Source organism: Calliopsis andreniformis, chromosome 5 (genome assembly GCF_051401765.1).
Source record: "Calliopsis andreniformis isolate RMS-2024a chromosome 5, iyCalAndr_principal, whole genome shotgun sequence".
NCBI lineage: Eukaryota > Metazoa > Arthropoda > Insecta > Hymenoptera > Andrenidae > Calliopsis > Calliopsis andreniformis.
Genome location: NC_135066.1, coordinates 6,064,767 through 6,086,092, shown reverse-complemented (window position 1 = coordinate 6,086,092; position 21,326 = coordinate 6,064,767). Strand labels below are relative to the sequence as shown.

At 37.5% G+C, this 21,326-nt stretch overlaps 1 protein-coding gene across 6 annotated transcripts in view; it reads right to left on the bottom strand.

The window, feature by feature from the left end:
* The window catches only part of Liprin-gamma (liprin protein kazrin), a 59,192-nt gene that overhangs the window by 23,533 nt on the left and 14,333 nt on the right, over positions 1-21,326 (bottom strand). For 5 of the 6 annotated variants that reach the window (XM_076377501.1, XM_076377495.1, XM_076377498.1 and 2 more), the window contains exons 1-3: positions 15,893-15,911; positions 7,994-8,139; positions 5,599-5,711 (exon numbers count right to left, since the gene is read on the bottom strand). In XM_076377501.1, the coding sequence (XP_076233616.1) occupies positions 5,599-5,711; positions 7,994-8,087 (207 nt within the window). In that variant the 5' untranslated portion in view covers positions 8,088-8,139; positions 15,893-15,911. Of the gene's footprint in view, positions 1-5,598; positions 5,712-7,993; positions 8,140-15,892; positions 15,912-21,326 lie in introns of those variants that run through there. The other variant, XM_076377500.1, reaches the window with a different exon arrangement.

The following is a 21,326-nucleotide window of genomic DNA, read 5'->3' as shown; positions in this document are numbered from 1 at the left end:
TTTTGTTTTATATTTTTTTCTGTTTCTGCGCGATAATTGGGATTCGTATTATAATAAATGAGAAATTATAAATATAAATTCAAATAATGAAAACATATTTGAAAATACATGAAAAGGAATTTACAGATGTCGGATTCGTTATCTACCAGTGTTAATTTGTTACTTTTAATTACTGGTACAGATTCACCATACAAAAACTCGTCAAAGTTAATGAATAAGCAACTGTGTAATTATGTGTACACTTCTCAGCACGAGTTCGAAAGCATTCATTACTTTTCCTTAAAATTACAGCGAATGAAAACGTTCCTCCTTATTCAAAGTAATATAATCTATACTTCACTCAGAGGTTATTAAAGTATTCCTTACTTCATTAAAATACTAATTAAAAAACCTATAATTGCGCATGATTCCGTAACATGTTGAAATTCTGTTCCATTGCTACAAAATTAAAAGCTAATACATCCTTTTCAAAAAAGTTTTATCCGCTTATCTTCTATAACCCATAAGCAATAATTTCACAGAACGTTAATTGCTTCGTTCAGTTGGCTTGATCCTTTATCGGCGACCAATGGAGAAAGCAACTCTTCCATTGTGCATCTCAATAATGTCAATACCATCGACCACGTCAGTTCACTTGCAACCACGGTTTTATTAGCGATTGAAGATGTAATCTCGGAAACGTTGACCTATATGCCGACCTAAATTGAACTATTGATAAACGACTAACTTGGCGTATTTTATGTGCACATGACTACAGATTTGTACCCACGCTTCCTAAATACATGACGCATAATAATAAAAATTAATTTCGTACTAGATGCAATGGAGGGAAATCGGCAAGGGAAAGGATGAATGATAGAGAAAATAATGAAACTACAACTTCAGCCTTTAGTTCCATCATATTATTGCTCGTGAGCAGACGAATAATGTAGATGCACCAGAAGTAGATGATGTGGATTCTAATTTAGTTATCTCACTTTACTGTTTTCTTTTCTTAGGTTCTATCTTAAATAATTAAATAATCTATTTAAAGTTCTATTTTTATTCGAGTTCTATCGTGAATAATTACATATTCTATTCAACATAATTTATGATAAAAATACGCATAAAGCTTTACGAAATAGGGAATGTTTATATATACATAAAGAATTGAAATTAATTGAAGATCTATATATGGCAAAGAAAAATTTCACATGAAGCAACTGACCTGATCCTCCACTTTATTAGTTTGGAAGCTAATTGCAAGACATGTTTCATTGCAAACTTAATGGATAAACAATACACTTGTGTAGATAAGGTATAGACGAATTATGATTATTTGTGGCTGCTAGAGTTTTTGGAATTATATAGCTGCAACGAGTCTGCGTGACACGGAACAACAGGAAACGTGAACCAGCATGCTATTTAAATCATGCGCCCCTTGTCGAGCTTCTGATCTAGGTCACACCCAAATTATACGTGACAAAGTATTCTCAGTTATTAACATTGCAGGCGAAATTTTAGAGTTCCATTAGCGTCTATCAATAAGCGATTAAGCACTTAATTCATAATTACGTGTTACCCTCGTTGAGCTATCACTTATTTAAATGAGTTTAGCAGTTGAAATTAAATATACGTATAATAATAATCATATGCAAAACAAGCTACCGAAGAAAATTGAAATATGTTGTTTATTATAGAATACTACTACTTAAAAAGTTAATAAGTATTATAGAATACTACTACTTAAAAAGTTAATAAGTATTATAGAATACTACTACTTAAAGATCTAAAATTTAATGATTATATTATAGAAAACGATACCACTTTCAAGTCTGAAAGTTTATGTGGAAAACTCAATTAAAAAATCATAATGAAGCATCATATTGATGTCGTTACAAAGTTTCTAAATCTATAATCACTGCTCGGCTTAACTATAGTCAGGCAGGTATCCGAAATTTACCTACAAACTTCTGGGATCCTGACCCGACCCGATTACAACTTCAGGTACCCGAAATAGGTAGATACCAGAATATTACAATCATTCAAATCTTAACTCAACCCGAACTAATTAATACCCTACCCGAGTCGAGGTTCAAGTACCCCTAATTTCGGGTACTCACACATTTCTAGTTTCTAGTTTCTAGTAGAGAAAGTCAATGGTGCTTCCATGTGCTTATACACGATCATAATTCAAAGTTAATTTCCTCAAAAACGAACACATATGATCGATTTAAAGAAAAAACACACTAATGTCACATCACGTAAAAGCACAAGATTGTCACGTGATATCCATAGTATGAGTTAATGTTTTTCTCTTGTTTTAAATCTGTTGGAAACAAAAGGCAGAAAGAGGTGAAAAGATATAGAAAAAATGAAATCACTCGCTATCACATTGTATATTATAGCAAATTGTTTCATATTATAGCGAAATAAGTTTAAAACGAGGGAAAAAGTCAGATCACACTGTAGATGTCACATTTTTTCCACTTATATCATCAGTTCGAGAACATCCTATATAACATCACAAACTTTTCGGTTTTCACGACACCAAATTAAGAAGAAATGTTCAACAAGGCACGATCCATGATCCACAGTAAAATTGCAGCGATGACTTGTATCTCCACGCGTTCACGCGTTAATACAATGCCCATAGAGAAGCGTCGAGGCTGTGGTTAAGTTCTCAGCAATTCTTCTCGATGAGGACGAAAGATTCCCAACGAGATGCAAGAGACATGTATACGACAGTATACCCTCGCGCATGTATATACTGAGCCATATAAAATGCATTACACTGGCGATCGAACCTGGTGTGTATTGAACGTTTCGACGGAGAGAACGAGAGAAAGGTAAAGGCGCATTGTTAACACACACGAATGTTTGGTACATGCACCGAGATTGCTACTGGGTCACGATGTCTGATACTTTTAATCAGGCTAGCGGTGGATTTCCATCGTAATTCCAGCGGTGACGTTAACGCGTCCTCGTGCATTAGCGCAACGACTTCCCTCGCTGCGCCCTATCAAGAACTCACCCCGAGGGAAATAGCGTGCTCGAATGTGGTGCAACAAAAACACACGGAGTACGAAATTTTTATTAATACCCGCTGCTTCGTGCGACCACTTAGGGGAAAGTGGAGACTCTGATACAACACCTGATGTGAATTAGGATTAATTTACTTCAACGTAATATGGGAAACTGGAATATTGCAACAAATGTATAAGAACTGTGAAAGCAAGAGGAATAGTTCTTAACACAATAAAATTGCTAGCTTCACGTTACGATATCTACTTAATTTGGAATGAAATGTTTTAGAATATTTCACGGTATCTTTTGAAATTAACGTATAATAGAAGAGGTTACTCAATTTTTTTTTGAATTGTCTTACGTAAGTATATGAAGCCTCTAATTATATTTCGTTTGTAGAATTACATAATTCTAACTGTACTTAAACTTACAAATTTCCAAGTTAAATCCTTTAAGTTAGATATTCTGTCCCTGGAAAATAGCTGTATTCACCTTGGAGGTATTACGTGATTTAATACTACGTTACATTAATTCTTTAACACTTTATATCCTGAATTATGTCATTCTTACTTTTTACTGCTATTTCTTTTGTAGAGAATTTTCGTTCAAGAGCTATTCAAGCAAGTTATTACATATAGCTTTCTCACGTATAAAATCATCCGTCATATGTGTGCTCTACGTGCCTCAACACCAACCGTAATGGATTAACCCCCTTTGCTTCGGGTTCGAATATACGACCATATTCCCAATGCGATTCACTGTCGCATAAAAGAAAATGCCATCCATCAGTGTTATCTCGGGACCATTCCGTTTTATGTTCCAAAAAAGGATTGAAAGACGCGACAGATGGATACGTGCTCGGTATAATCCGATTTGATACGCGGGAAAGTAATCGTATCCGCCTCTATGCGTGAAATTACTGAAACAGATACAGCGATTTATTTAAATCTCGCTCAAGCAGCGCGTAAACCAGTACAAAAGATGCAACCCCTTACTATGTAAGGCTCGATCAGATTAGTCGAGTTACTTGAATTCAAGCAGCTCAAATGCAAATAATTTTGGACAACTTATGTGAATACGTGCACTTGACTTCAAATATCCTTTTAAGTTTCTTGTGTTTCGTCTGGAATCGTTCAGATTATACAAGGTACTAAATTTCAAGTGGCTTCAATGCAAGTTATGTGACGTCTAGAATCGTATCTTAAATTTTCTTTCACCTTTCGCCGAACACTAGATAGTAATAAAAATATTGTCTATGGTAGATATCACTATTGTGTTAGATTAAAAATGTGTACATTTGTATAGACACTTTTTATTGAAAAATGTGGCCACTGTGATCATTCCTACTACAGACCAGTACAACTAAGGATGCAACCCTTGCAAAGAATAGTGGAATTAAAAATATCAGAAATAGAGAAATGCTAGTGGTGCAAGAAACTCTTGAAGAATCGTTCTCACTCGATCTATGTTATATATATACAAATCTCTGTGGTTCTGCGCCTTGAAAAACAGTCGAGTGTCGAGCTGAACGGAATCGAGAGCGGTAGCTAGCGGTGAACGAAAAGGAAGTAGAGGGAAAGACGCAGAAGAGAGGATTCACTGTGAAACATAGCGGGGTACCACTTAACAGCTCGACAAACATGATCCACGCTGTGCTGCTAGAGAAAAAAGGCTGGAAAAGAGGGTGAGCCAGGCGGAAGAGGCAGAGGAACGTCTCCTGATTTTGCATTTTTCATTTAATCTTTGTTCCCCTTTGCCTAGAGCGCATTGACAAGTACGCATGGTTCTCAGTGCACTTGGAGCAGATCACAGCTTGGCATAGTGGTCAATAATTCGAGACAGCCGTGTATAAATACTGCATGAGTGTGTTGCGAATGCGTATTGGTGAACGATCAGTCTTTGTTCGCGAAAATTACTGCGCGTTGCGATTTTTGCACTTTGAGTACTAAAGCCGCGTTTTGTGTACTTAAGATACTTGAAAAATGCAGAGCATGAAGTTTAGGAACTTAAACTTGGGAGGAGACTTCAGTTTGAGATTTTGCTTACTTCAATTACTTAATACTTTCGCTGCTTTTTTAACTAGTTTTTCTCAACTTGTATATTCCGAGTTTGTAAATGCTAATTACTACGATGTTATATTCAATTTTTATAGTTATTAATTATAATGAAATTAGTAGAGATAGCAGATTAGAATATATGTAATAACAGCGTTATAGCTGAATTTCGACGTCTGGTAAACCATTGACTGATACTACTTGTTAAATACTTATCTACTTATTTTTAAGGTCGCCTCAAATTTTACGAGTTAAAGAGTTAAATAACTCTAATATTGTTATTATTTCGAAACATGTACAAGTACAGATTCAATACTATTTTGAATCTGTCTCATCACACTTGAATAAATATAGTCAAGATTAATTTGAAAGTCAGCAGAATAACTTGCGATTTCTACTGTTCGACATTCTCTCAATTCTTCTCTGAATTCTCATAGAATTTTACATAACATTGAAGATCAATAAAGATTAACATGAAATGAAGTTTATAGACATCATATAAATAACCATACAAGGTCTGAGCTAAATTTGAACCTACCTGTGCATCTGCGAGGATGCGTCGCATCAAGGCCAAGGTGGGGTGTGTTGTGAGATCATCCTGAAGGGCAAGTGCTTCGCCTTCTTTGTTTAGACGGTTTAGTGTATTGAGAGCTGCAACACAAACACAAAGAAACTAGTCAGGAAAACATTTTCCTAAGTAAACTTCTGGACATACTATATGTACTCCTCTATACGTATAAATGAATAATGCTTCAACGTGTTAGTTGATTATAGTTATCCCATAGTGTGCACCACTTTCCCAATAGTTAAATTGAGTGCACAGAGTCCGAATTGCTAAAAGAAAATGAAAGTGAATGGAACAAGAGAGGAAAAGTTTAAATATAAGTACGTTGTGGACAATATTTTATGTTAGAACAAGATAGAACACATGATAGAACAAGTGAGTGAGACTTCTCATGAATAATTGGTTTTTTAAAAATCAGAGGAATAGTTTCACAAAGTTAATATGTAAAGATTGTCAGAATTCCAACGCACAGATTTCGTTTTGACAGATCCAGTACATTCTCCCATTAATACCCTACATCTTGTGGAATCGATATTCTGGAAGTATTAAGGGTTGCGTGCCACTAATTGTAAAAATGTTAAGGCTTTGGCATTTAGGCAAGAGGGCAGGATCTATGGAATTCTTTAGCTTTAACCAGTAAGATGGCCGTCTCTTGACTCGTTCATCTCGCGTTACCTTCGTCTTCGAGTCGTTTCAGCGACGGGATAATTGAATTCTCGGAGCACAGTGTTCATGGCGCGAAAGTAGAAAGGCCCGAGGGGTGGTAAACTGTTATCGATAAGTTCGCGAGTGAAGCTCGTTTCAGGCAGAGAGACGAGTCTCCCTTATTCGTTCTTTCCCTCTTCCTCATGATATATCGTATTGAACTTTCGAGCAGGCTTTAATGTGGAACGTGCGAGAAACTTGTGGCGAAAGTGGAATCGTTCAAGCTCTATTGACTTCAATTCGGGACAGATTTTAATACGCGATTGCTTGCAGCTTTTTACGATCTGGACTTTCCATGTTAACGTTATTCAGAAGATTATAATTCTTTAGTAACTATGTATGTATACGAGAATTAGCTAGGGACCTGGCATGTACTTTTAACAACTAACTTTATTATCTTCTTTAAGATGGGAAATAATTCTTTAAGGGGTGTTTCTATTTGAAGTCGTCGATTGTAGGTCATTTTTAACATAAAGAATTATTATATAATTACAGACCAAGTATATCTATTCACCTGCAAAGGTCTATAATATTTATTTATTTATAAATAGTACCAACAGATCTGTAGAGTCTATTTGTGGTGTCAAAACAGCAGAGAATTTATGATAAATATTCAGAAAATAGCGAAAGGATGATCATGATGAAAGGATTATGATCGAATCTTATGTCCTCTAGCACCACAATCTTCGAGCTGATTCGATCAGCGAAGGCGAGGCTTTCTTCTTCCTGGAAACAGGATATAATCATGCAAAGTGGATTTGAAATTGTAAGATCAAACAGTCTTCAAGATGTTTCTACTTTTCTTAGAAGACGACGTACATTGCTTTCGAGCACCCCTCAAGTCTTGAAGTGCTTGATTAGAACACTAAGAATGTGTAGTCAGCGTTGAAAGATACTAATACCGAAAACGTCCCTTTCTTGTCGACTGCTTATCGACGATCTAATGATTTCACAATTGCTTGAATGTCTCGAAGACACCCAATACACGCATCAAGTTACGGTCAGGTATGCGCAGTAAAGCACCACGTATGTTTCATGTAGAAGCAGACGACTCTTCCAGGTGGTATATAGGTTTACGTGCAAACACGCGAGCACGTTAAGTGCGCTTCCAGTACGAGGTCGCTATGATACTAGCAGGGAACCGTCAAGAGGTTAGCCTGATATATGCGATGGCCGCTACTGTGCGCTTATGCAGTGGAATCGGCATCCTTTATGGGCTTTCGAAAAAAAAAACCATAGACACTGAAACTTTTATGCTCTCTGCACTAGTAAGAACTCTTGAAAAAAATATGAAGTGCATTTATACACAAATACAGAGTGATTACTCGTTTCAATATGAATTGAATAGATGTACATATGTCGAATCGAATTATTTTCATGAAGGATCTGTTCGAAGAAAATTGAGTTTCGTTCGTATGAGTTCGAGTGAATTTTCTATTTATTTGTGAGTGTTTTAAAGGTTATTTAATTTCGATTAGTAGCGAGAAAGATGTGTTTCGCTGGGAACTACCCTTTATTAGAAGCTACCTAGGTAAATAAAGGTTGGATTTGATAAATCCTGTTCGTATTAGCATCTTGCACCTTCTACCAATAACCAATCACCAGAAAGCCCCCATGGTGCACCGAAGTAATACTGGAACCATTTGTTTTTCGCCAAACTCACCTTCCTCGAAGGGCTGCGCCCGTTTAGCAAATGCCCTCGAGAAAACACCACGCGGCTTCGAGGCCTCCACGCCATTTTCTACAGCTGCGCTCATTTTTCTGAGTGGTCCTTCACGGATCTTGTATTGCCACGGATAAAGAGACCATCTGAAATTCACGTTACACTCTAGATCGTTGTTCGAAATATTTCGGGAATACTGTAAGCTGTACTAGGGCAATCCCTTCAGCACTCGGCTCTGCGATGACCTTTTGTGATTATAATAAAAATAAGCGGGCCCAGAAAGCTGTTTCCATGAGACGTTGTTTCCATTTAACTCTTACATTCCCTCAGGTATTTTAAATTAGTGTCTGCACATCGTCACATTTTAGAAAAACTGCACACATACTGCTCCAAAAATGCGTAGGTACTAAATTATGCATATGTATGTATATGAGCATACGTTTCGTTCTTGAAATATAGTGAAAGAAGGAAAATCTCATTAAAAGATTCCAGTTTCGCGTAGCAAGTGGAAAGCTAAGGCAGCATTCTGCCAAGCTCGTTTTGCAGGGGTTAAAAAAGTCGAGTGAATGCGATGGTGAATATGGCGATATTCGGAAGTATCAATTTCTTTAACTTTATTCAAGCTTTTTCATCGCGAATGAACGATACAAATGCAAATGAACCTTCCATTTAACTATCTGAATTTTTTCAGCGTTCGCTGGAGTGTGAATATTTATAACATGGAACGAAAGCAGGAATTTTATTGTTGCCTTAGAAATCAGAATGATACCACCAATTTGATTTAGATTCGAAATTTCTGTGCCTTCGTTGCTCTCATAGGATAGAGATGTAATGCCAATGTAATTTGTATTTACGACCCTCCAAGGGGCCATTGTACTGCAGTGTTCAATGGACCATACATCCTGTTGGAGGACGTATCGTATCAACCGACAAAGCAAATAGAAAGAAGTAAGATTTTTACTGACACAGAACCTCCCTGTCAACAGATTTTTGTTGCTAATAATAATATACATTATTATTGATCAGTTTAGCATTTAAGCAACTTACATGTAAATAATATACAAAATGCAAAAGATTTTACATTCATTCCATTATTTATAGACATAACTTGACTTCTAAAAAAAGTGGTCCACTTTTCCCCAAATTGGCTCAAGTGTCTTCGTATAACTTTTTTAAACATAATTGCAAGTAGATTGCCCTAAAGTCCTAATATTTGCATAGAGCAAAGAGTCTGAGAAAGATCTATTCTGACCTAACATGGAAGCATCATTTTTCAGGTTGTCAGGCTGTTACACAGACGATCTGATAGGACAGATAAGCTCGAAGACTGATTTCACGATCAGAACAATGTTCCCGATCGCTCTACTTGATTTATGTCGCACGAAAACAATAAGCGTTGCAACAATCTGTCTCGCTCGAAAGAGCATTCAGGATGAGCCTTAACGGTGAAAGCCGAACCGGAAGGACCGATGATCCGTGACCACCAGCACGACAATGCATACGGTACCTAAATCTTTTTCCCTGTGAACAATACATGAAGAAGCTCGTTTTAACGTGACATAACATTTTCTCTAAAAAAAAACAAGAATTCTTCTCAAGTTCTGAAAAATCGAGCAATTTTCACGATCGTTCTTTAATGGAGTAACTCTCTCCAGAAAATATGTAATAGCATAAACAATAGTAAAGATAATTACATAAAAAATACACTGTGTCTTCTCGAAATATGCTCAAACATGAATGAGATGTATCGAATTTCTTGATCTATAATAATGTGATGATTTGCTACCTTAAAAATCCCTATATATTGTTCAGAGCTTAAGAGGTGGTCCCTGATACCAATAAGAACCGCATAATTTTCAGGGACCATCTCCTGAACTCTGAACAGTACTCATAATATTCATACACAGCTCTTTCCAGCACACATTGCATTCAATTATTTCTCAATTACCAACCACAAAACTCCTCATACATGCATAACAGCACGCATGTTGTATATCTTGCGGGTTTCTAAGCTAGAAGACGGGCAATCTCAGGACTGAGAAACAGAATGCGCATGGAAATCCATGCTTAGTTTAGTGTGACACGAAAGCTCGTGTGTAACGTCTGATTACGCCTGTTTGATCCAGCTTGGCATTCAAAAGCCGTGAGAGACAATGCAATTACATCGTCAGATTGGAACCAATCTGATAATGTGCTCCGATTGTATTCACCTCTTTTATGAGAGCGACGTTATCTCTGAGCTTGTGGAGATTGAGTTTTAACGTGATTAATAATCTGATTTTTGTTAATGGATGTATCATCAAAATTATATACTTTAATTTTAAAGAAATTCTGGATATTGTATATCTTGCGACCATATTATTCAACAGCTATAATTAAGCTCATGCATTTATTAATGAGCTCACACACCGTAGTTCCTGTACGTACCAATCAAATCCTGACTTTCGTTTTTCAGACATTCACCGTCCTTCTAATTCATCCATCATGATTAAATGTTCTATTACATAGATTAATAGAAGTAAAAAGACATATATTTATTTGTTCGAGAACCTAGAACTCTATGAATTATTTAACTTGAAATGCTTTTAAAGTTATTAGTAGACTGTAGATCTTTATGTATACATTTATGAGAAATTTAAGATTGTAAAATAGTACAGAATACAGTAGACAAGATGTGTATTTGCGTTTCATTTCTGTAATTATATTCATGAAAACGTGAATTTACATAAAAATCTACAGTCTAGTTATTAGTAGGCATACGGACTAATCAGAAACAGTTTGGAGAAGTTAAAGGAAAATAGGGACACAAGATATTTATTATCACAATTTCAAGATTCTCTTGAAATTTTAAGGAATGAATCTAATATGTACTTGATATACGAATATTTTCCATCAGCATGCCATTTTCTTCATAAATAATTCACGTTTATTTTCTAAAAGTCACCTATTTTAAGCACGTTATAGAAAAGCGCTTCTAGTAAATACGTAGAGTATACCTAACTGCTTTCTAATCAGAAAGTATGGACTTGAAACTCGTTAAACCACTTTGATTCTATCTCCAAGTTCTAATTTCTGAAATTAAATAAAACTAATTTACACACATTTATTTCTCCCAATTGACTATCGCGTCTAATTTGTAGTCTGTAAATTAAACAGCCGATCAAATGAATAGCCTCAAGTATTTTTCAGGAAAATAGGAAACTCTTGACGATAACATTAAAAAAAGGTCCTCTCAAACACAAACTATGAAATACCACTGATTAAACAATACGATTAGCGTAGAATGCAATGTCAACTATTTCCTGTCTCTGTAAACCACGAAACGGAAGATCACTGTCCGCACGAGAACGTCAAACTGCAAATGTGCACCGTGATTGCAGGAAGTGATACACGTGACGCACAATGAAGTACGATATAGTTCACGTTGTATAGCGGTGAGTCTATTGAACGTGGATGTTGTATGAACCTGTTCTACGGGTCTGCTGGGTGGGTTGTCGTACTACTCCAATCCTTTTTTTCTGTGAATCTGATACCTTGTCTATGTCAAAGGACATTACCCCTTGCTCCTTTCTAAAATCTCTCAACCTACTTGAACGCTGACGTTGATTCTCTCGTACACCAAAAATTCCACTTCCTTCTTCCACCGTTTAAAGTCAAGTAAAAAGGGTCGATGTTACTTAGCGAAAAAGTCACCACAAGTTTACGAATTCTGCGGAAAATTGAGGAATAACGCAACGGTTGCGTCACATTCTTGTTTGGTATTGAAAACGAGCAAAACACTGCAGGCTATTTAAGGCACTGGTTTCGTTCTCATTTCACCGCGATGGTCCCTCTCTCGCAACTGGTTGAGGTGAACAAACGAACATGGCACGATTTAAAGGCTCCTCGGTGTGGAAGCCTATGGGCAAGGTTTCTGCCAAGAACGAGACGGAGCAGGAGAGGACTACCAACGAATCTGACTAGTCACTGCAAATGACCAATTTTTTTATCACTGTTTAATGTGCCATTCTTGTCTCGATAGCCTACAAATTATCCTTCATACTAATAGGAAGAGAAATGAACTATATTTCAAAGTATTTACTCAGTATACAATGTAAATACTTTATAATCTTCTAGTCCAAGTTTCAGATATTCTATGTTTAAATTTAAAATAACAGAGCAAATTTTTCAGACAAGACGAGATTCGTGGAAACAAATAGTAAATGTAAATGAATTGACCCTCGATGTTAGCGAGTGTCAGCAGCGATCGATATGCAGATGGGAGATTTTCATAAATATTTATCAACCACAAAAAGTTCTGAGACCAGCCTCGTCATCAGTTTCCAGTTGGTCATTTGTTTATTATTATTGCTACTGTTATAACCCTGCGTGCCCTCAGTTCGTGTCAAAAGTCAAAACACGTAAAAACACGCAGGTTCTTACAGCATAGTAAGGTGTCGACCGAGATTCACTTCAAGGCGTATTGATTTTTCAGTGGCATGTTCTACCTCGTAGCAGTAAATTCTAATAAATATTTATTGACACATAAAGTACCATACAAATATGCTGGCTACACGGTAGACTTTCGATTACATCGAAATGTATGCTGGCTAAATTTTTCTTATGTTTATCTATCCATTAAATTATGTATACTTCCGAGGTAAACATAATTTTTACTAAAAGTAAAAGTCACTAAAAAGTCGTAGATACAGTAATTGAACCATGCTAGAAGATTATAGTTTTCAGATACTGATAGTAGTTTAATTCCTTACTCTACACATAACACGCGTAACAAATTGTACAGATTCTCGATGCACTTAATAGGCACATGTGCAATCAACTCGAAAATCATCGTCCATTTACGAGACTTTCCTAAAGAAAAGAAACACAAAGACAGGACCACTAGAAGATATTCCAGTAACGAAAGGTTCAACTCGAGAGGAAACGACGACAAGATCGACGCGACGTTTATCAATTCGAGACTCGAAGACAAGATAAAACAAGTAGATGAACTCGACGAGAGTAAGAGAATACAAGATGGAAAAGGAAAAAGAAGATGTTGAAGGAAGAAGTTGCCGGTGAACATTCCTACGCTCTGCGCTCCAGCGAGCTGAGGCTCATCCGATGCACCAGCGTTCCCACGCCGCGCGAATCCTCCTCGAAACCTCGTTCACCTTCTTTCAATCACATTTCCACTTCCGTTTCTTCGTTTCTTAGTAATTAGCCGACGACACACGTCCACCAGTGCGTAACAATCGTTACGCGAAGGCAAACACTTTCCAGGTTCGCTCGAGAAAGGATATACAAAGTGTTTACAAGTACTGCAGTGTTTTCTTGCTGTAGACTCAGGAATAACTGAGAGACACGTTTTTGAGATCCACTTCTATATATTTATATCTGTGGTTGTAAAACAAAATAACCTAAATTAGATACTTCTGTTTTCAAGATATTGGTGTCTAAATTTTTCAATTTCATTATTATCTTGTCTCGGTCTTGCGTTTTGTTAAACCCTCATTTTTGAGTGGAAAACTTCTTTCACTGATCCCATTATGTGAGCCATTCCATGGGGGACAACATTTCCAATACCAGAGATTTGGCTACTGAAGGTTCTACTGTACTTTCATGGTACATTCCTTCTCTTTGAGCCTTTTTTTGTATCTCTCTTGCACTCTTTTATTTATATACATCTTGTAGACTACTGTTATCCTCCTCTTTTTCCGCTACCTGTGCCCTCCTTTTCTCGCCTTTCCTCTACATCCTGTTTCCTCACAGCTCCATCTCTCTGTCACCGTTTCCTTTCCTCCTGGTTGCTCTCTTCTTCCTCTCTCGACCCGATTCGAGGCTATACGTATTGCTTGCTCCCGCTCACCCGGCCCACTTTGTGGACCCATTGAAACGACGACGATGCTGGCTCCAATAGAGCACAGCACAGGCCCACAACGACACGAGGCTCTGCTGAAACCTCGCTGCGGATGTACTCCATAGATACACTCGTATCGATTGCAACGAGGGAATAATAACGTCGAGAGAGAAAAATAGACGAAAATTCTTTCTTACGCGTTAATTTTTGCCTACATAGAACTAGGAAGCGCTCGATATTACTTGTTTCATGCCTGCAAAAATATTACTTGGAGGTAGATAAAAAAACCTGCTATGAAAGATATCGCTTGCATAGTATGGTATTCCGAAATTATGTAGGCAAATGAGAAAGTCTAGATGGAAATATAAATCTGCATTCTGAAGCCATACTTATATTTCTCGAACTTTAGGGGAGACAAAATCAAAGATGCAATAATCTTGTTACTTTGAAACCTCTCAAAATATATACTATTATTATTAAATAATAATAGCCATAGTACATTATCCTGAATTCTACTTGATATTTCTGGCAATTCTTTGAAACAGAATTTCTATCGAATATGGAGGCGAATTAATACTCTCCTAGTGGACTGTGAGCGTGTTAAAAATCGACGAGGTCCGTACATCGTTCGTAGAGGGAATATTAAATGAGAAACGTCGTCCCGCTACTATTAACTCGCTTCCCGTTGCATCCACTTGTGCCCCCACCGACACACTATGTGGCATCGAAAGAGGATCCAGAGCAGAGGTTACGGTGCTCTGCTGCGAATTTCTTGCCAAACGAATCGGATAGATGAAAATCGTAGAGGAATACCGACAATAACGACGAAATACAAAGAGGAAAAGACTTGTGTGCACTGCGTACAGGTTTGTATAAATGCAATGCGACTGAAATGCAGAGCGGTCGAGTTTGTTGACGCGATACAATGTAAGCTTCTTCCAAGCACTGCTCTATAATAATAAAAAAAAAAGAGAGCCATCTAACCATTGCGCTAGTGTACTATTCACCTGCGTCGTCATTATTTTGAATTTTGAATAAAAGTTTTGTTATCTTCTTTCAGAATAAACAACTTTTTGATGAAAATCTGTACATCTTTGGTCTATACACGCAGTATTTGAATATGTTCTGTGTATTAAACCCTAGATGCATGATTCTTCCAAGCATAATAAAGTATTTTGAAATTGTCAATTTATGCGTTAAAAGGTACAGCAAAATAGAAAATACAGTTATGCTACCAAACGATAACACTACGCATTTGAGGATTAAAATATATAGTACGTACTAACATTACGGATAAATTACAAATTTGTACCTAATTACATTCCATGCTATGTCAAATAAAATTTGCTTTGGCATTAAATATGTTTTGTCCGTGTACATCGATGTGGATCGACGATATACATAAACGAAGGCAATGCTTGAATCGATGTGCAGACTTAACAGTAAGCAAATATCGTGAACTGAGATATAAGGAATAATCTTGTCTCGTACACACCAGTCACAAATAAATCTCTGCTTGTATTTGTACAAGCTAATATTTGTACTAAGCAAATACGGAGCACGGCTTTCCAAGTACTATGGATCATGGCACAAAGAAAGTAATTCGTCTGTGTTTTCACTACATTGATAGATATGATTTATTAATGATTCCTTCATGAGTGAATCTTTAACAGTTGTGATGTTAAAAGAACACTGCTATATTACTAGAAATAGACTGGTATACAAATTTGATACAATTCTAAGAATACGATGTGGTACCTATTATAAAAAGATATATGGACTATTCTTTCGAAATATTGAAAAGAGATTAGAGCAACATCTTATTTACTAGTTACTTATTTCGAAAATATATTTTGCATATTGTATAACTAGATATCTAAATATAAGTAAGACCACGTTTGCATGTACAGTGCGCTAAAGGCAAACAAGTTGTGTTGCACGTTGTTGTAAGGACATCCACCGGCACAATCTGTTTATAAAGCGCCAGCAACATGCAAACACAACTTTGTCTCGCTAAGGCCAGTTTAAATAATCCAATAAAGGAAGGAGTAGGAATATACCTTGCATGGAAACGCGTATTGCAAAGCTGTAGACGAAATCAACTCTGAAATTCCCAGCCGAGATACACAGTTATCGAGAACCCGACCAGCGACACACTCGTTATCTTTCCACTTCGATTAAATCGACAAACTATACAAACTTGCTAACAATATTCAGAATAAAACAAACAAGCAAAAATGAATTCACTCCATCCAGATAAAAGGCACATGCAACGAGCAGTCGTGTACAAACGAGCATCGTGCACTGGCAATCCAACACACAGTATTTAGTCTAACAATTTCAATAGCCCACGCGGAAACCTTTAAAATGGAATCAGCGATGCTATCCCCCTAAGAAAGATTCTATTGCAAAGATTAATTGACCTCCTTTCCTACTTTCCTAGTCTAACAAACTGCTTTTTACCACAGGATGTTTTAAAGACACCCACACAATTCAGCTATCAACACACACGATTTCTTCGATTCCATCAAGGGAATCAACTCGGTACAGTACCCTTTGATTAGAACATTCTGCGACACAAGCGGATCGTCGAACACACCGATGGCTATGAAGACACACACTCGCGAAGAAAATAATTTAACAAGTTACTTCCAAACGCTCGAAACACCGGCTCGAGGTGAACTGAGGATGGAAGAAGCGAGGCACGAACGACTGTTCAACCAGGCCCTGTATCAGACCCTCAACGCGGTGGGGATAGTCCCCTCGTTTCAGGAACCCTCAAGGTAAGAACTGGATTGGTTGCAGGGTTACCGCCTGTTGTCAGAACGCCGGGAACGACTTCTGCTTCCTGAGTTATTATCGGTTATATTTGTGTTGCACGGCAAAATTGTTGAAAAACCAAGTGAGAAAAAACAGACCAATTAGCACTGTTTGCCTTGGATCCAGAGGTCCAATAGTTATAGATTATATCCTGGGTAGCAACTATGATTTATAGAAGGTAAGTCCAAAAAGGGACCAAGTAATTTATTATAAATAATATGAAGAGACTCTATTTACAGTTGATAGAATATTTCATTATTTGCAGCCTGTTTTATTTAGAATTACTATTACTTTGACAATAAACACATGAATTGAGTACATAGCTCTACTAAAAATAATTGAATTAAGAATGAGGAAAATATTTCAGATTCTACTCGCCTACTAAATCAGTTTATCGAAGTTCTTTTGTATTTCTTTGATAGTCCAGGAGTCTAGACTCCGTGTTGACAGATTGAAAGTCTCGAATGGTTTACGCTGAAGCTTCAACTAATTCCTAGGTCAATAAGAGTGCGTTATCGATGCCGCAAGATTCTCTGCTAATTTCCAAACTGTTCGAGTTCTCTCGACCTCCAGGTCCCTTCAATCCTTATCTCGAGTGGCGAGTGGCAAGGCGCCAGCCGACTAGTGGCTCGAGCCGATGCTTTTCCAATAAGCTCCAGAAATTCTCTGCTCTGCCGAAAGGAAGAGAAATTCGAAAGTCGGAAGCAAGGAATCCAGGAAGAGGCGGCAGCAGAGACTGAGAAATGGTCCGAGAGAGAAAAACGAGAGAAGAATGGCTGGCTTGAATAATGCACGACACGTCTATCCTTAGTTGGACTCTTCGTATCTTTAGACTTTCGACAAGCAAAGGAATCAGCTCCCTTCTATTCCTGATCCCTTCGCCATTCTGGCATTCTGGCCAGCGTCAGCTGTCAAGAAAAGCGATGAAGGAAGGCTTTAATGAAATTTTTCATGAAACACGTCCTCAAAGCGAGCCATTCGTGACCTAAATTGGAACTATTGGTCCTTCCGCATAAAGGACGTTTAATTAAGGGTGCAATAACTAATTGAAACTGGGAATGGATTGAACTAACGTCCAATCGTGTAATACATAAAATTCTGCACGCCTGTAAATCGCTCTGAAAATTCCTGATCCGTCATTCCTTTCTTGCTCTCAAATTAATTCCATTTTAATTATATCGGTCCACGTCGTTACCCTTCGTTAATTACTTTCGAGTGTCTGACGGAAAGCTTTTACGTGTATTCACGGGAAATGCAGTTTTGATACTTCGAAAGAAAAGCAAAATTTACGGGAGAGTTCTGAATTCGTCGTATTTTTGATACTTTTGAATTTTATTTTAAGATCTCAAATAGAAATACTAAACCGACAATTACGAGCAATATAGCTTCTGAAAGCTTATCCCTGCTCAGCAAAATAGAGTTTAGAGTTAAGATAATTTATTGACACATGTCATTGTTAAAATAGGTATACTCCCCGAGGTGCTTCAATAAAATATTTTAGTTTAATAGGTCAATGAATTTAACAGGGGAGTACTATCTCAACATCCGGTAACATCCTCCTGCCGTGGGACAAGAGACGATAAAGTTTATGTGTGTTTAGTAGAATAATAAATATCGATATGGGGAAAGAACTACGCCAGGATGCTGAATGCTATATTTTAAGTGCCTTAGCATGAATATACCCACAAATTACACAAGGCTCAATAAAAGGTTTAGAACCTCGAGTACTCTATTTATACATTCGAAAAGAATTAGAATATTGAAAGAGCGACTGTTTAGAAGAAAATTTACTGTTATTAATCCGTAACTAATTTATCCTTAAACCTTCATCTAGTAATCTAGTCTGCTTAATTTCTGTACAATGAATAAAATGTTGTTTCAAAAAAAAATATTCTTTATCCACGCGAACAGTTGCAGTATTTGCTAAGTCATTTTTAGTGAGCAGGTGTTTCACGGCCCGAACGGGGGTTCAGGGCAGTTTTTCACGAATCTTGAACGATAGACCCACGTGGCCTGCATGTAGGGCTTATGGTGGCCCCGAAGGCAGCAGGTGGTGCCTGTAGGTTCACCTGGACCTTTCGGATTTTAGGCGTTTCCAACGTCATAAATAACAAATTTGTCTCCCGCACAAGTTTTTCTCTCTTTTATTTAGTATTTATCTAATTTATATTCGCAAATAAATTGGAATTTTCTAACGTCTTTAAATTCTTGAAAAATATGTACATACATATTTTTCAATTCTCAATTCTGAAAAGTATTCTTCACGTCCGTTTATGTAAACTCAGTATTATTTTTTTTAATTTAGTTGCAAGTTTTAAAAACTGAGATTCTTCAGAGTTGTCAAAATATTCACTTTGCCCCTGTTTCCAATTTTAAGAAGTTTCTCAGTTCTCACAGTATACACAGTAGTACTCGGTTCTTTTGTCGTACGTAGGATACGTGTCGTATGCTCTCTAAATAAAGTGTCGCCTCATCCACTTCATGATTCATGACAGACCCATACTTTCCGAGACGTCTACCGCGTACTCGTCTTATCTCCTCGAAGTAGACGACACGTTGGTCGATTGCAAGTGCGTCAAACGTGTCAGCTCTCGTTAAACATCTCGGTGTTATTCGTAGGTTCCGAAGTTCTCGACATTCTGTCGTGTCTTGCTGCCAATACGCGCAGCATCGTCCTGTCGGTGCATCTTCCTCGGATGCAGATGCACACGAGCAGGGAATCTACAGCGTTGACGCTCCTCTCGGTCGCCTCTGGTTTTTACTGTGAAGCGACAGCTGCTCCTCGAGACCCTGTAGCATTTGCTACGGAGATGAGGGGGCCAGGTTTCTGTGGCCAAGACTTAACAAGCACATCTGGAAATCGCAGCCTCTCTTTGGGGGGAAAAGGAAACCGGCACGTTCCGACACTGATAGCCGTCCAAATGTATTGGCTCCTGGTTTTTCTCTTCTTTTAAATGAGGCACAAGGTGAGGCCTAGTTATCGAACCTAATTTATCTAAATAAGTTGTAAGTAAACATGAATTTTAGACAAGCGAGATGCAAGATACAACTGTTGCATTTTCAATGGAAAGCATTTTTTTTATTTGAAAGTGAATTATTAGGGAACTAAAAAGGTTTTATCATTTTTTAAGTTAAAATGGGATGGATTCAGTACATAATGGAGATTCAAAATTTCGTTGAGAAGTAGCACTTTCCGTTTTATCACACTCAGGTTTTGCGACGAAGACGGCGTAACTTTTGTTCAATGAAATAATATGAAGGACAGGGTAGTTTCAGGGTAAAAGGAAAATGGAAGAACCGGGGAATTCGACGGATCTCGTATTTTCTCGCGATGCATTACATCCGACCAACCTTTCTGTCCCTTTCTGGAGCATCCTATACCTTCAGAGTGGAAACCAGGTTAGGGGAGAATGACTAAGTGTGCTGAGGGTGGGTCATGCGAAGAGGGGATCAAGGGGCGAGATCGCGCTCCACAGAAATTTCCCTAAGACTCGTTTAACCTCCTTCCAAAGCAGTCTTCGAGGGTACCGTTGTCTGATGACAAAGACGTGTAGAAAGAAAGGAAAGGATATCACCGCGCCTCCATCTTTGTTTCCATTCGAAAGCAAGAAGATTACACGAATTTTTGTCAATTTTCTTAAATATTCCCTTAGAATTCAAACATTGGATATTTAAACTTGCAAAAACAGAAATTAGAGAGAAATGAAGAAGCTAAAGAAATCTATTATTTCGAGATAAGTGTAAATATTATTTGCAAACTCCTATCTGGATCAAAGAGTAATGAATAATCATACTTCAGTTTAAGAGCAGCTTGACTCTTCCTTGTTTCTTTATTTCATTTTTAATGCCACTAAATCGCCATCGAATTTCTGAAAGAACGAAATTGCTTTTCCAAGCTATCGCTTGTTCGTGTTTTCGCGTTACCCGGTATTCTATGGTAAGGGTGGTCGGAAAATTGAGGGTGGAACAGGGTGACTAACTGCACGAGTATAAAGAGGGTGGCCAAGGGTACGCGCTGCAAATACCGAGTATCTTTAATACAGGGTGTCTCCATCAAGTATTCACGCAAAGTTCATTCCATTATTGCGACGAACCCTCCTTTGTTTGCGTCGCAATCTTATTGGTATTCTTATGTTTGATCGGAAAGTTTGCTTGTGTTCATTATACTTAGTTAATGAAAAGCTTGGGTAACTGAGAAAACAGATATTAAAAATCGAAGCTAAATTGTATAGTAATCTAAGATTTAGATGATAAAATAATCTTTTTAGTTCCTCGCAGACTTTTTAACGACCCATCATTCCCTCTGCTCCAATTTACTTAATAGCTGCGACATAACTGGTCCGAGAGCGCTAACTACGTAAGCAAGTTGACACATTTATTTCCTAGTTAAGGGTGACCATGTCTAACAATATGGTCCTCAGGCATGATCCATCCGGGACGTACATATGTATCTACGATGCTGAATGGGGACACGTAACACCCAGCACGTGACGAACACGCGACCCTTACCCCTCGTTTCTTTTCCTTTCTCCGCGAGTCCCTTCATATTCGTCCCTTCGCCAAGAACTTATCCTTGCACGTTCTGAATACCTTTCTGTTATGTTATTATTTCTGTAAGTACATTTTGCCTGGTGTCCTAGCGTATTATAACAAAAACCAAAATTCTTTAAGAAA